Raw genomic sequence first — 16,383 nt, 5'->3', positions numbered from 1 at the left:
CCTCTGCCAGGCTCCTGCGTGACCCCCGGGGCCGGGGCACGAGTTGCGGGGAGAACAATTTCTGCGGAAAGGAGAACAACCTGACCTAAGAGATGCGGGATGCCATGTAAGATAAAGGGAAGAGGGTGGTTATGTGGCGGCCTAAACCGGCTTCGAGGGATGCGGGATAGAAATCTTTAACTAACTTGTGAAATTGTATCCTAAGAGTGAACTTGGTGCATTGAAATGGGAAAACCGCCCCTCCGAGGGAACACCTTCACCCAGTGAACACATGAATTTGGAATACTCTGTGCCTTTAAACCGAGGTGGGGAAAGAGAAGGCAGTAGTAGCTGAGCCAGGTAGTGATGTGGATTCATTATGCAAATGTTGCCTGAATAGGATTGTATAAATATGCTTGCATATGTGTGCATTGTGTATGTATGTATAAATACGCTTCCTTGCTTTGTGGATTTACCACTTCGCACCCATCTCTGCGCAGACATGAAATAAAATCGAGTATCTCAACTCTGTATATGGATCAGCTTCCCCACTGGGTGAAAGAATCCAGATTTAGGACAACATCCTGTCATGGCTGGCATCAGTATCCTGACCGCAGTCCTTGGAGGAGAACCAGGCCTGGGCCCTAGGTGTATTTTGGGGTGCAAATGCAAAACTCTAAGACTTTTAGCCCTCCTTTTTCAGACTTGGCAGCCACCTGAGGAAGAGGGAGACACAACTGGGGCCAGGGAGGTGGGCAGTGCACCACGGCAGCCACAGGCAGTGGCCTGTTGGCTGCAGAGCGCTGGTAGCCAGCCCTCTCTGAATCCTCTGGCAACTCAGCTACTCCAGAAAAGCAGGGCGAGTGGGGTACTCAGCTTACAGAGGGGAAGATGACAGAGCAATGTCCCAGAGGCTGCCCCGCGGGCTGGTGTCAGAGCTAGGAGTAAAACAGCCCTGCTTCCAGTCTCTGGCTGGGAGCATAAATACATAGTCACACACATCCCACTCGAGAATGGGGGCTGCAATGTTAATTTAAAATTTGCGCGAGGTGTGTGATCGTTTCTAGGGGCCCTAATCAAGATTCCAGCCCCACTGTGGATTGCACACAAAGGATAAACAGCAGAGCTTCCCCACTGCAGCCCAGGGACAGAGCTGGCAGGGAATGAGCAAGGAAACAAGGAAAAAGTCAAAGGCAGTGGTGAAATACAAACAAAGTCAAAGGCAGTGGTGAAATACAAACATTCAGAGGCATTTACAGTGGTTTACATCTGTGATTAGCCCAAAGTGCTCACATGCAGAAAAACTATAGGGGACAGAGCTTCTGAAGCTGCTCTTTCTTTCCTCTCTCTAAGCAATCACCTGCTCTCAGTGTGAGTTAGTTTAAAAAACAAGATCAGGTGGGCCACCACAACTCATCCTGTGCTGCTCCTCTCCTTTAGGTAAAAGAGATACTTTTAGTATTCCAGACTGTCTTCCATAGCTTTTCCTAGCATGAAATTCACTTAAAATTTGAAATTACACTTTGCAAAGGTCTACTCCTCTGCCTATCAAGTCTCATTTAAAAATTAATTTCCATGTAAGTTCTTTTAGCCTTATTTCTGATGGAAATGAGACATATATGGTCATGGTGTCTGCACCTGTCTGCCTGTCTGTCCATGTCCCTAATAAACTTTTGAGCCCACTGTCTGATTTCAAACAAGTTTGGCAGAAGTGTAATTACATCCCTACAGATTTATGAAAAATAACAAGCCTGATAGCAAAAAGGGACTCTATCACAGTCCCCAACAGTGCAACTTAAAATGTGCGTTCATGCCTTATTAGATTTCAGATATTCCATAAAATTGAGAATGCTAATAAATGCTTGATCTGTAGGAAGAGCTTCAAATTAATTTTTTGCCATCTTAGACACCATGGTCAATCAACCACAATATACAAACGTAAAGGAGATGTGACTTTCTTAGTTCCAATCCTCACTAAATTACTTGTTGGTTGTATTTTTTTTTCTGTACCAGAGGCTGCCATCAGCTCTGCTATTTCATGTGAGGCTAAATAAAATCTCTTTAATCCTGGATGCTCTGTTCATTTGTAGCTCCACAATGTAGTCTTTTGTGTTCACCTAAGGTTCCCACATGAAAGCAACAGTAGGTTCACAAATACATGTATAGTTTTGTATTTAAAAGCAAGCGAATATTTCCCACATCCAAGTAAAGGCAGCAGAGATTATTTTCACTTTGTTATGATGAAATATTTAGTCCCCACCTCTCACTCTAGGAGAGAAAATGTTGTCTGTGTGTTGATAGAATAAATAGGGCAAGGACCTTTGCAGAAGGTGAGAGAGACCCCTTCCCAAAGCAAGTATGTGTCCCATTGCATCCCCACTCCCCATTCTCAAATCAGTACATTCCAACCAAGTCTTTTCCTGATCTGGAGTTTTTATAAGGTCAGATGATTCAGTTCCTTTTGATTTCCCCTGATTCTCCAGCTGACAGCCTCACTTCAGAGGAGTAAAAAGAGCTGTGCAAACAAACTGCCCTCTCTGCCACAGAGTCAATCCAACCCTTCAGGACTGGAGAAGAAGAAACTTGTCAGGTAGAGTGGGGAAAAGACTTGCACCTGGCCCTGCCCCTCTGGGATCAAGGAGTGAATTCCAGTTTCCACTCCAAAAGAGAGTCATTATTGTTTGGGCACAGGTTTTCCTTTCTGCCCTTAGCACTGGCTCAAGAGAAACAGAAAAGAGGAAGGCTGATTCTGAATTGTGCTGAGGCAGCTGCAAACCACAGAGAACTATGCTGTCTGTCACTGGGTTTGTTTTGTTCCCGGGGATTACCTGCTGGAGGGGCTGTGTGTGCACGGCAGGGTTGGCTCTCTTTACTTTTCGCCTCTCTTTGGGTGTCGTCCCAGGCCAAGGCCTGCTTAAGGCCTTGCTTACTCTCTGGTCCGCTTCCAGAATGTTTTCCAAAGGATGTAAACTAACCTATCAGGAAATATTACCTCTTGTTGTAACCCTCCCCCAACCCTATTACAGTGTTTTGAATCTGTCTTCAAACACCTCCCACGTATAATCTGGTTATTTGGGCCTAATTGCTTAACTTTCCTTTGCGAGGCAGTGCAGGCTGTGCATTAGATAAAGATATGACACCTTATATTTAGCATTAATTGCGACTGCGCTTGTCCTGAGCACACGTCTCTCTTGCCAGTCCTTCCTATGTAATTTCAGTCCCTAAATAGCCCACCTCATGATACATTCTTTGATAAATTTCCCAGCAGTGTTTCTCGTGTGGCATAAACTGCTACAAGCTCTCGTTGTAAACCTTTGAGTACTTGGCTCTTTAGGAACAAAATCCTGATGCTTTCCCTCTCACCTACATATTATTTTGCTGAAAAACAGTTACCACCTACATGCAAAAGAGGAGTAAAAACAGGGGCAGATATTAAAATACATATCATTTTGTGATACAGTGTTCAAGAGCTGTATAGTAGAAGTCTTTTTGTGAGGAGTGGTATCCTCCAAAAAAATACCAACACAATTTACCAAAATGTCTCTGATTCAACTATACTAATTTTTAGGTTGTTTTTTGTTTTGATTTGATTTGTTATTTGGTTTTTTGGGTTTTTTTTTTGCTTTTTTTTTTATAAAAAGCAGCAACTGCTTAAAATTAGTTGTGCAAAGACAACTAATTGTTTATGTGATGGAGGATACAAGAGAGTGTTTTCCATTTCTTGCTGTGTCAGCTGCAGGTTAGTCTGAGGTGACAGGTCTTTGCTGTCCTGAAATAGAAGAGTAAATAAATAGGTGCCTGTGCCATGGTTGTTATTAAACATTATACTCCTTCCCTGTGCTGGCTGGCACCACAGCAAGACTCAGAAAGGCTTGGTGGAGATTGCACCTTCTTGACTCTCTTCTCTGGATCAGCATCCAGGAGTTTGTGGGGAGACTGCTACGTGCACTGCGAGCTGTGCTCCACTTGTGCTGAGTCTGAAATCCCATTTGCAAGGGCTGCCAGGCCAGCACAGGAATGGCTGCATTAGTCATGTCCAAGTATTGGCAGAGCAAAAAAAGCCCAAAACAAGGGGATTTCAGGGTGGAGAGGAAGAAGCTCCTGCCTTCCCTGTTCGCCCTCCAGCAACCCAAAGAGCTGCAGGCGGTGGCAGGCAGGTGTGTCACTTCTGCAGCAGCAGTGACAGCCTGCAATCCCGAGGATGAAGAAATGCTTTCAGAAGCTTCCTTTCTGTCACATTACACCGCCTCAGGGAGAAAACCTAGCTGCTGAACTGGAGAATTGCCGCAAATGAGTTGAGTCGAGAGCTTCTGGCCTCCCACTCACATGTTTCCCTGTGAGAGTAAATAGGTAAGAGAGTCCTCTGAAGACAGCAGAAAGGAACAACTGCGTTCACAGGCTCATGTCTTGCAGCGAGGTATTTGCTGACTGAGCACGCACAGAAAGACCTTTAGCTGTTTTCCCTGTCTGCTTCTCTTCACAGGACAGCACTTTTTAAGCAGTTTCCTGTAAGAAATAGTGCTGACTCTGGTCTCTTGCTCTTTCAACACCCATACAGGCAGGGACTCAAACTGGGTGCAATTCAGCTGAGCTACCCTGAGGGGCCTTGGCCAAGTCATCTGCTGTGCCTCAGTTCCCATTCTCTAAAATTAGGAAAATACTACTCTACTTCACAGGGCTGGTATAGAGAAGAGCTTAAAAAATAAACCTCAAACCAACATCACCTGCATTTTCTTTGGTTTCTCCTGCAGGAGGTGGGGGGAAGAAATTAAGAAAGACAGCTGTAGAGTCCCTTTGCAGATGAGCCAAATCCCGAATGGAAGCTCTAGCTAAAGAAAACAGTGAGGAACCAGCAATGCAGCCTCTGAATAGGATGCTTAATTGTAGCTATAATTATGTAGCACTCAAATCATGGTGTGTTTTATAGACAAAGGAACACCAGGAATGGGGGCACTGAAAAATTAAGACAGCAACAAGTCTGCAGCATTGTGCACTTATTTGTGTACTGGCCACCTGTCAGTGTGCATTGCTATCAGCTCTCTGGGAAAGAAAATGCTCAGGTGAGAACTAACAGGAAGAGGAATGGAGCAGACCAGGAAGTCTGGGGTGGGTGTCCCAGGCAGAGACTGGAGGGAGGAGTAGCAGACTGGCAGGAATTGATTAATGGGACTATCCAGGTACTGTGGTGCAGACCTCCAGCCAATGCAGCAAGAACAAGTGGGAGATGGAGTTATGTGCTGATGATGAGACATGGCAAAGTTATAACCAAAGTGGCGGGGAAGAGGGAGTCAGTGGAGGGGATGCAAGAGACATGAAGTGTTCTATTGGAATATTATCCCAATATTACCAGATGGAACATGCCTGGGCTCGTCTGACCCTTGCTGCTTGACCAGAGGCAGCAGCTGTGGTGTTTCACCTCAGAGACACCTTTGGCTGGCTGTATGTTGCAGCTGGCTCTTGGAACAAGTCCAGGCAGGGAGGAACTCAGGCTTTACCTCTGATGGAAAGGCTTTAGGTGAGGTGAAGAGGAAAAGGAGACGGATTCTGTGGAGGGCTTAATCCAGAGTTTTATTCCAGGGTCACAGATCTCTGAATCTTGGTAACATCTCCAACAGAACAGTGACCGCATGGCATCAGTATCCTTTTAAGCTCGGGGGGAGGGGGAGGAAAGGGGCAGGTATGGCACCAACAAGGTAGGAGGAGGGGAGTCTCAGGGGACAAGTGACACTTGGCTAGGCCAGTGACCCCAGGGCTGAGAAGCATCTTTTGAACTTCACCAACCAGAAGATGCCCTTGCTGGAATGTTAACATTGACGGACAGCACTTAGCAAGGGGGCAAGGGGAGGGGAAGGGAAAAGGTATTGCCACACCTGGGAAAGGACTGGGATAGCTAAAACACAAAATTGCATCACACTACAACAGTGTTCAAGAGTGCACAAATTCATTTGAAAAGCTGCATATTCAGTGGAGGAAAGGAAAGCAGTTGGAAGAAGAGAAGAGGCTCTGGTATCTACAAAGTTCTAGACATCCCAGAGGATGGCTAAAACCAGCCATGGCATGTTTTTTATAAGGAGGGGGAAAGAATATAACTGTGAGGCTTGACTAGGGAGAAGTTAGAAGCTGGCCCTAAAAATACAAAAATGAATAGTTAGGAAGCAGTTTGGCCCCCACAAAAAATGCAAAACTGTGTGAAGGGAGTGGCATAGGAAGGAAAGAGGGAACCCTCTGAGCAGAGATGCAGGAGGCTGAAGCGTAGGCTTAGACCTGGAGATGTAACAAGTTGATCTGTGATTCATAAACATAAAGAAAGATGCAGAAGATTTTAAGATGTGGTAGAAGCATGTTAATTTGGTTTTGAAGATGCCCTTTACTGATCAGCATACATGGGACTCAGATGTGTATTTAGCTTAAAAACATCCAAAGAAGCAGTGCAAAGGAGAAATCAGCTGCTCATGACCTTATCAGAAGCACTGCTAGCTCCAGCAGATCCCTGCCTTTCACTTGCCAGTGCTTTTGTCCAGCAGTGCCACAGTGCAGGTGGATGGAGTGGGTGCAAGTGACTTCCATGAGTCAGAGAAGGCAAATAAAGGGAGCTGACCAAACCTCCCTCTGGAAAGGCCATTTCCAGACAGACGTGTTGGAGGTGTGAAAGCAAAACTTCACAGGAATTCATGTTCAAAAGTAATTTGCCTTTCCCTTTTCTTCATAAATGCTGAAATAAGGTCATAGAAAAAGAACAAGGTGACGTTCCCTGCCTCTGTTCCAGCTGCTCTTTGTGCAGCCAAACCACCACGTGGCTTGGCTGAGACACTGAACAGCAGAATTTGTCCCAGGCCATAGCATCCCTCCAAGCAGGGGCACACCCTGGGCACCCCAAAGCCACACACAGGGAAACCAGTAGAGCACTTTTGTTTTGATACTGGAGACATTTCTCCTTGGCTTCAGTAGGGAAGAACTTCTCAGCTGACCGACCAGAGGCATGGTAATGGTCCTGGTCCTGAGATAATGTCACAGGAATAGTGACCTGGACAATTCCTCCCTGGGTCTATGGACACCTGAATTCAGGCTTAGAATATCATATTTTCAGATCAGCATTGGCAACAAGATGTGGTTTTGAATTCTTCCAAAAGCAAAACCCAAATGCATAATGCGCTCATGTTCCTCCAGTGCCTGTTTTTAGATCCATTTCTTTTGCAACTCAATTAATCAAGATTTTGCTGCTCATTTTAAAATAAATGGCATTTCTCTTAGGAAGGTTTATAGCTTTCAGTCTGAGAGGTTTAAAAATACTCAGATGGATTCTGAGCTAATCCAGATTCATAAACCATTCTCATCTGTTAATACCTGAACTCTTTGATCGTCATATTTAAGAGACTTTTTTTTTGGCAGAGGGGTATTTTTCAGACAGATTGTTCCCCAGTACTCTTTATTTCAAGCTTGTGACAGGTTACTGTGCTGCACCCTCATGCAAAACACATAGGAGGAAGGGAGGGGGAGGAGAAGCTGCAGCAGAAATAAGCCACAGCTCTAAGTTTATACATATTCCTGTCCCCCCTTCTCCTGATGATGAAGAATCCTTATCTCTCCCCTTGTCTTTAGCTTATCTACTCACCTACTGTTTTCTATTTGCCCGGTCATACTTAGGTAGGATCTTTTAAAATTCTTCCCTTGAGAGTGACCCTGGGCATTTTTCCTTTTACTCTTCCAGCATGGCTGGCTCAGGAACAGGTTTCTGCTTGTGAGACCTCCACACCTTCTTCCCACCCTCCTGTACTTATATTCTTCTACTGGAGCAGCAGCTGCATCCCCTGGGGAAGAGTGCAACCTGTGGAAGATCCCCAATCCCTACCAGAGCATCTCTGCTCTGACAATCAGAATGAGAGAGTCCATTCATGGCTCTAATTCCACTTAGTTGAGGCTGCCAATTAGTACAGGAAGCAATGACTGGATTTATTTTTTCCCCTCATGCTGGCAATTGACCTAAGTCACAGTAAATGCTGTGACTAGACAAAATATGTTCTTGGGAAGGACTGCAAATAATGGTTTAGAATTTTGCACATCTCACAAGCATTTAATTTATCCCCAGTCCTCTTGGAAATCACATATAGGATGTAGTGGGGTCACTTCATGAGCTCAGGTAAGGAAATTACTTGTGATCCTCTTTCAACACTTCAGAGCAATGTGAAAATCAAATCACAGCTCAGCAATCACTCATGCCAGTGCTCGGGGTAACACTGACAAACCGTGTGTGGGATGTACTGGTGGCCTTTGTCACCAGGTAGCACAGTGGCTCTCCAGCTTCTGAAGGCCATTAACCACAGCAAGGCTCTTGTGAGCTTGGGGATAAATCTACCACAGCTGCCTCTACAACATTCCAGCCTTTGTCCACCACCTCCAGGAAGCTACAGCTGGCACCCAACACTGTGGAACAAGAAGCTCCACGTGTAAGTCCCAGCATGGGAGACTTGGTAGCCTGACACTTAGCATGAGAAACATCCTGCTCTGGGTGTCCCTGCTGCTCTCCACTGCTATGGAACTACACAGCAGTGCTGGGAAATTAATTCACTCATCTGGAAGACAGAGAGGTTGGATTGGGTTGTTTGTCTGCCGCTCTAGCTAACTTTTGTGAACACTGCCTTGGCAAATTAGTTAGATCAGGGTGATTCCCTGCCTTCATCTCCTCATGAGCCTGCCATTCCCTTTTGTTCTGAGCTCATCTGTGTTTGGAAGGTAAACACAGGGTGACCTTTAGAACTAGGAGTTTTACAGTTTGCATAACACTTCAGATACATATGCCATGATGATATATAAGTTAGAGCAATTATGGAATAAATCCTTGCCGCAAAGAGATACCCAGATGCAAAGGGTGGAGCATGCTGCCAGACATAAAGTACAGCTCAACCAGAGAAGCCATATTTTATTTTTGGCTGCAAACACCCAGATTTTTCAAGAGGACTGAAGAAAACCTAGCCAACATGAGCAGGCTCCAAGGGCAAGCTGAAGGAAGTCAGAAAGCCAGAGGGAATGAGAAAGCAAGCAAAGGAGGTGTTTTACCACTGTTTCAGGGTGAGGGCCCAAAGACGGGTTGAAAGAGGTGATGAGAAATACCATGCTGGCTTAAAGGAAGTCATGGAAAAGGAAGAGAGGCTTTGAGTGTGACACCCACAACTCTGCCATTGTCCTCCTAGGCCACCTTTGGCAAATAACTTCACCTTCATGTAACTCCCTCCTCCTGTTTGTACATCATGGCACTCTGACTTGCAAATTCTTTGGAGTAAGACTATAATTTCTACAGGTACAGGAAGTGCCCAGTGCAAGTAGGCTCTGAACTCAGATGGTGCATCTCTGTGGTGAAGGACAGGAAAATCCAATAGAAGATGCAAAGCTGTTGCATGGGCTTGGACACAGGCACGGCACCAACAGCCTGTGCAGTGGGATGAAGGAGAACAGGATGCTGGAGCACAGAGGGCAACACCAAGCACTGAGAGCACAGCTTGCTTGTGGCAGTGGGATAAGTGAAAGAGCAATGAGGAGAAAGAAATGTTAATATCATGGTATGTGGGTGGAGGTGGGGAAGAGACAGGCATTGGTTCGGTAGAAAAGGCAGGTGCTATTTTAGTCAGACTGTGTTAATTTCAGCTCTGATGTAACTGAATTTACGTCAATTTCAGTCAGTTGAATTACACAAAAGATTAATTTAGGCCAATGAGTTGAGGTAAGAGTGATTCAGCCCAAAAAAAGTTTTGGGGTGCAAGGAAGAGATACAAAGCAAGGTGAAGAACTGGAGCCATCCTGGATTTGGAGAGATGTGAAGTAGGGAGGGTGGGGGTGAGAGAGGGCAAACCAGAGGGTGTAAAAACAAACAGGCCACAGGACCCTGCAAGGATGTTTGCCAATGATTTTCATTGCAGTGTAGGACAATTTGCAAAGAAAGGCAGTCAGCTCCCTGAACTCTGTGTGTATTGGTTATTTCCACCTGACTCTTCTCACGGTCCACCTCTCCTTGCCACTCCTCTGGGCAGCCTGCACACCAACATACCATGCTCAGAGTGTTCATAACAATTAAGCTTTTGTCTTATTATTTTGGTTTAATCACAAAACATTCCAGGTTTAACCTGAAGAACACTTTGGGCCAGGGGTTCAACAGCTACATTTAGCAGTGAGAGTGGCTCTGATTCACTCGCAGTGCAGCTTCACTGGAGTTGATGGAAATGAACTTGCTCCATTAATTCTCCAGAGACAGCATGAAAGCCACATGAAACCAGACAGGGCCATTCTCACGCTGACAAATGCATCCACACCTTAACTCTTAACAGCCTGCCCATGGAACACATGCAAAAAGCATTTGAAATACTTGGCACCATCTTCTAGATTTGCAAAGAAGTGCCACTCAACAACCCATAGGAAATAAAAGAATTATGTCATTACACTAAACAAAATGAAAACAAAAAATAATTAAGCACATCTTTTGCTTCCTTCCCATTTCACTAAATTTCTTTCCCTGCATATGCTTTTCATCTATTGTTTCTGATGCCTCTTAAATTGGTGTTTACTTTCTCATAATTCCATGTACTGAGAAAATGTAACACCCATGAATCCCTAAGGTTTTTTTCCTTTCCTCTGTCCTCATTTCCCCTAGCTTTTATTTTCCCTTTCATTTTTTTACATTTTTGTTCTTTGAAATCACGATCTTCAATTGCATTTCATTTTCATTCTCTTCCTCTCTAGCTTGCTCACATTTTCATTCCTCTGTTCCCTTGTCCCTTGTTCAGCATTAGATTCAGTTGAGAGAAGAAAGTCAGTTGGTTCTCAGGTTAAAAAGGAACTTCAACCATTTCTTTGACACATACCCCAAACTTGGCTCCGCCAGTTTTCCACCTTCCACAACTACTCAGTACTGCACAAGAAATAAACACCTACAAAGTGCTTTCAACTCATATTCAATCACCATAGTAAATACAAACTCTCTTCTGTAATATTCAATCATTATATTTAGTCCTAATATCACGCTTTTCATCTGCAAACACCCACACAAGCATTGGTTAATTTGTCCTCACAGCAGCCCTGACAGGTTGGTAATTACCTGTTATTATCTCCATTTTACACATAAGGAAACTCTGGGTGAAATGATGAAATTCCTAGCAAGAACATATATCCACAAATCTAAGCAGGCACTAACTGAATCTTCTACAGACACACACATACACACAGTTGTCCACAAACATTTTAGTGTACGCTGGAAATTAGGGACCCACAAACTCAGTGTAGGACAGGAGAGAGATGCTCACTTGGCATATTATACACAAGGAAAGGAAATTCTCAGACCCTGAGATTGCCCTGGACAGCAGAGGAGAGGTGCTGGAATCAAACCGCCAGCTCTCCACAGCACACTTTGTATTTTCTGGGCAGCATTTCATGACCTCCCACTCCTGCAGGTGAGCAAACGTGCAAGGTGAGCTCCTCCTTGCCTCCAGGCACCACCAAGGTTTGATTTCATGTTTCCAGTTTCACCACTGGTGACTGCCCTCGTGCTAATCAACACTTGTTTCTGACAAGAAGTTGGGAAAACACTGTCATCCAAAACCCCCAAGAGAGCTCCTGACCTGTTTGAATGCTAATGACCTCTTAGTGCTGTATCCCACTCATTCTACTGCCTATCAAGCTGGCAGGATAGGAAGATAATAAACCTTCTGGACCACAGGCAGCAATCCCCACACACAAGCCCATAGAAATAGGGAAGAAACATTAGTGGGGAAGTCAGAGAAGGAAAATGAAGACGTGAGTAATTACCTTTGGTCCAGGATGTCAGCAGCCCACAGCAGAGTATCCTGTGTGCAGCACCTCCCCTCCACCACAGGGACAGGATGCTCTGGTCCCATCCCACGTGCTGCTCTCCCCACAGCAGCCCTTGCACTGCAGAGGCTCCAGGGACACCGCAGGGGCTGGCAGAGCCCATTGCAGAGGGTCAGGTGCTCAGGTGCAGTTAGACATTGAATTCCCACTTATGCAAGGCAGTTGCACTGCGACTATTAAACATTAGATGCCATCAATGGGCATGAGATGCCATTAATATAAATATATTTGATGTGGAATATAAAGACCTGTGTAAGGATTTGGACCTTTGTGACTTCTTGTTTCATTGCCCTCCATTCAGTGTGACACTGAGGCTCTCATGGACTTGAATTCATTGATCAATGAAAAATAACCTCTTCCCTTCCCCTGTTAGTTTCTGTCTCATTTTCTGAACCTGCCACAGCCTCCCTCAGCCCAGAGATGTCCAGGGAATTGATTCCATGTTGTCTTCCTCTCACCCCTGATGTTTTGGGTATGACCAGGGACAAAGCTATAGGACAGAGTTTGCCAAGATTAACATACATTGCTTATTCCATAAAAACTAACTCAAGGCCCCCTGTATTCCCTATATAAATTTAAATGTTCTTAAGTCTGTATCATTGCTAGTGTTATTCCAAATTTTCCTAAAATCCTTTACTGTTTTAAGGTTTCTAGTCAGGGTTATGTCTTTGATGTATTTAGTTATCTCTGTCAGTTTTCTGCATTTTCTAATTAGGATCCCTTTTTTGTTTTCTCCCTGGTTGACATATTTTAATTTTGAATTTCAAATTGCTGCCTGAGCTCTGCCACTAAGCCAGCACAGGCTGCTGCTTCCTTAAACTTAGACAATGACACCAAGGCTGAAACTTCACAAAGTTCTGCCAAAGCTGCTGACTCTGGATTCCTGCATCTCATGGGCTCTCTCTGCTTTATCCCTTATTAATTGGGATCAAACATTCATTCCTCAGGAGTGACCTGGGTGACTTCCAGGCTAGTTTAAGACCTGAGCATCTGTGCAGATGTTGAGGGGAGGCCAGCCCTGTTTTGCCAACTACAAGCTGACAAGGTGAGACAAAATGATTGTTCCTGGTAAGAGCTGTGGTCCTACAGTTGTGCTATTCCTGTTGACTTGCCTGTACACCTCTTATCACCAGCTGGAAGCCGCAAGAGCTCTGGGGCACAGGCACAGTGCCAGCACTACAGGGCCTTGGCCTGGACTTGGCATTCCCAAGTGCTTACAGCAACTTGGAAACAGTAAAAATAAATAGTAAAATAATGCTTGCAAAACTTAAAAAGTAAAACACAACCCACACACACAAAAAGAGAGAGAACACTCATGTCCATGGCAGGTGTAAGGAAATGGAAAGCAAATCTACAAATCTACATACTCTTGAGAAAGGAAGTGATGGGGATGGTGGACTTTAGGAACACTGTACAACGAATTTAAGAACTAAATGAAGGATTTAAGCTGTGGATGCAGGATGAAGATATCAGAGAAGCTACAGTGATGAAGACAAGAGGTCCCAGCTGATGTGGGAATGAGAAGGGACACAGTGGCACGATGCAAACTGGAGGCTGAGGTGATGGAGCTGAGCCAGGCTGGCCTTGTCCGCACAAGGAACAAATGTCCTACGAGAAAGAGCACAGCCACTCATGAACCTTTGAGTTTTCAACCACACTCAAAGTAACAGGGTGGTCAACACAAAGGTGAATTTCTCATACACAAAAGACAGCTGCATTAAATGAAACATAACGAAATTAAATTAAAGGAGATCTCAAGATTTCATTTCCTTTCATGAGATGAAAAGTAAAGGAATGAATTGAAACTTAAGTGAATGAATTTAAATGAAATGAAGTGCAATGAAATGAAAATGAACATAACGAAATGAATTTAGATGAAATCTCAAGATTCCATTTCCTTTCATGAAATGAAAATTCAATGAAATGAACTGAAAATGAAAAATGAAATGAAATCAAACATCAAAGATGAAGTGAAATGAAACATCAAAAATGAAGTGAACTGAAATGAAACTTCATGGGATAAAAGGAAAAGAAATTAAATGACAAAATAAAAGGAAATGTAACAAAATGAAATCAAATGAAATTTGTCATGTTATTTCCTTTTAGAAAATGAAAATTTGAGATTTTATTTAATTTCATTTTGTTACATTTCCTTTCATTTTGTCATTTAATTTCTTTTCCTTTCTTTTTTTAATTTTTTCATTTCATTTTTTTGCCCTTTCATTTATTTTTATGATATACATTAAATTTCATTTCATTCCTTGGTTTATCATTTCTTCTTTATTTTTCGTGTTTTAAAATTCCATTAAATTTCCTTTTATTACATGAAGTTTCATTTTATTTCATTTCTTGCTTTGTCATTTCACAAAAGAAAATTAAATCTTGAGATTTTATTTAATTGCATTTCCTTACTTTTAATTTTCTTTCAATCAATTTGATTTCATTTCCTTCCTTTAAGTTACATTTCATTTGTCTTCATTCCTTGATATTATTTTCATTTCTTGAATGACGATTCATCTCATGAAAGGAAATGTCTAGATTCTTACATTTCACTTCATTTCATTCCTTGAAGTTTTATTTTATGTCACTTAATTCCTTGATTTTTTATTTAATTTAGTTTCATTTCATTCAGTGAAGTTGCATTTATTTTAATTTCATTCCACTGCTTGATTTTTCATTTCATTTCTTGGAAATGCAAACTGCCCATTTTTGTGTCTTGGAGCCCTACCTCTTATTTTTGGAGCCCTAAATTCCAGGTGTTTGTGTCTGGTGTTCCAGTGTTTGTGAAACGCCTGTGCTCTACAAGCGGTGCACATTTTAAATGAGAATATGCAGATATTATCGTGGTCAGCTGACGCTGAAGATTTAAACTGGTGAGCCCTGGCGTGCTCTGCAGCCTGATAAACGTGACCGAGAGCTGCACCCCACCCAGAGAGAGAAGCAGCAGCGAGTGGCTCTGATAATTCAGCGATTTCACAGGGCAGCGAGGTGCCTCTCGCTTTTATCCCTCTACTCCTGAAAACACTTCAGTATTGTGAAAAATGCGTATTTTATGATTGGCTTTTCGCAAATATTAAAATGAATATTATATGTGTCGTGTTAGAAAGTAATGCTGCATTAATTCTCTTAAGTAGTGTGTTAAATATAGTTTTAGGTTATAAAAATTGTTAAAATAGAAACTATGCTATGTAAGATGCTTTTTTTAAAGAAAAGACTCGCAGCGAGATAGCAGCCACAGGGCACCTAAATCTTTCAGAGAGAAAGAATTTATTGCCCTCTTATCAGAAGAAATGAACTTCTTCCTGCCTCGAAGGTGCTGTTAGGATTAAGAGGAAGAAGTTGACAACGACCAGACAGAATCCTGTGTTTGAATGGAATTTATGCATCATGTATGAAGTGTATGAATATGCAACAGGCTATTGTTTTTAAGGGTTAATCCGCTGTTAACAGGTGTCCTTTTTCGGGCTTGTGCTGCCCAGAAGAAGGTACCCGGACATCTGTAACTCTTTGTTTCTATTGTCTCATATTGTCCTAATTCAAATTGTCCAAATTATTATTACTGTAATTGTATTACTATTTTTATAACCATTTTGTTACTATTAAACTTCTAAAATTTTAAAAACAAGTGATTGGCGTTTTTCACAAGTATGATCCATTCTCCTCGGAGTTAATGTTGAGCACAGCTTGAATGACTGAGAGTTTGGCTATGGTCAAATTATTTTGTTTAAAAAACCCCCAAAACCAACCCAAAATTCCTACAGCTGCTCAAGTGGAGCTTCTGTAAGCTTCTATGGAGGAGAGGTGGTGCCTGCAGCAGGTCTGAGCTCTCTACCGCTTTCCTGCCTGCACTCCGACCTCCCAACCCTCTAAAGAAAGGATCCCCATCTCATGTGAAAGCTTTCTGGCCACCTCACTGCCAGGGAAGCTTTCCTTCTGCTGAGTCCGCAGCCGAGGACGAGGTGATCTAAGAGCTCCTGTTGCCAGGACGGGGAGGCTGCGCCTTCCCCTTTCCCCTCCTGGCTGTGCATTCCCACTGCTCGCCCTGCGCTGGCTCCGGGCCTCCTTGTGCAGCCTTCGGTGAGCTGACTCAACTCCGGATCCCGGCAAATCCCAGCGGATGCCTTTGTGCAGGGCGGCAGCGAGCTGCAGCACTGACTCACCCGCTCTGATGAAATCACGGCCATTGTTATTAGCAGCCCATCTCTGTCCGATAAAGCGCAAGCAGCTGCCCTCGCAACGGCGAGCTCAGGTCGCAGCTACAGAGAGCCGAGTCTCTGCCGCCGCACATTGCTCTTACTCGCACCTCTGCCAGGTGAGCGCGGAGAGCTGCTAATGCAGAACGAGCTACACGCCCACTCAGCTCCGATCTAAGTGACTCTCGAAGGGGCAGAGCAAAGGGCAGTTTCCCAAACCCTTAGTGCTGGTAGTAAACGTGCAGTTGATTTTTTTTTCTCCATAAATTTTGATGAGAAAAACAAAAAACCAAACAAAAAACCCCAACAACAACCAAATTTAAAAAACCCCATGTTGGTCTGCTTCTAATTCAGCAGT

At 43.7% G+C, this 16,383-nt stretch overlaps 1 protein-coding gene across 1 annotated transcript in view; it reads right to left on the bottom strand.

The window, feature by feature from the left end:
* Window positions 1-16,016, bottom strand: part of FAM83F (family with sequence similarity 83 member F) — a 32,930-nt gene extending 16,914 nt beyond the window's left edge. The window contains exon 1 of the mRNA XM_014307357.2: window positions 15,747-16,016. Coding sequence (XP_014162832.1) covers window positions 15,747-16,016 — 270 coding nt within the window. The remainder of the gene's footprint in view (window positions 1-15,746) is intronic.
* Between the last annotated feature and the right edge of the window lie 367 nt (window positions 16,017-16,383).

This window comes from Geospiza fortis, unplaced genomic scaffold, assembly GCF_000277835.1.
Source record: "Geospiza fortis unplaced genomic scaffold, GeoFor_1.0 scaffold173, whole genome shotgun sequence".
Classification (NCBI taxonomy): Eukaryota; Metazoa; Chordata; class Aves; order Passeriformes; family Thraupidae; genus Geospiza; species Geospiza fortis.
Note: the sequence above shows the minus strand (reverse complement) of the source record. Positions and strands in the feature narration are given on the sequence as shown.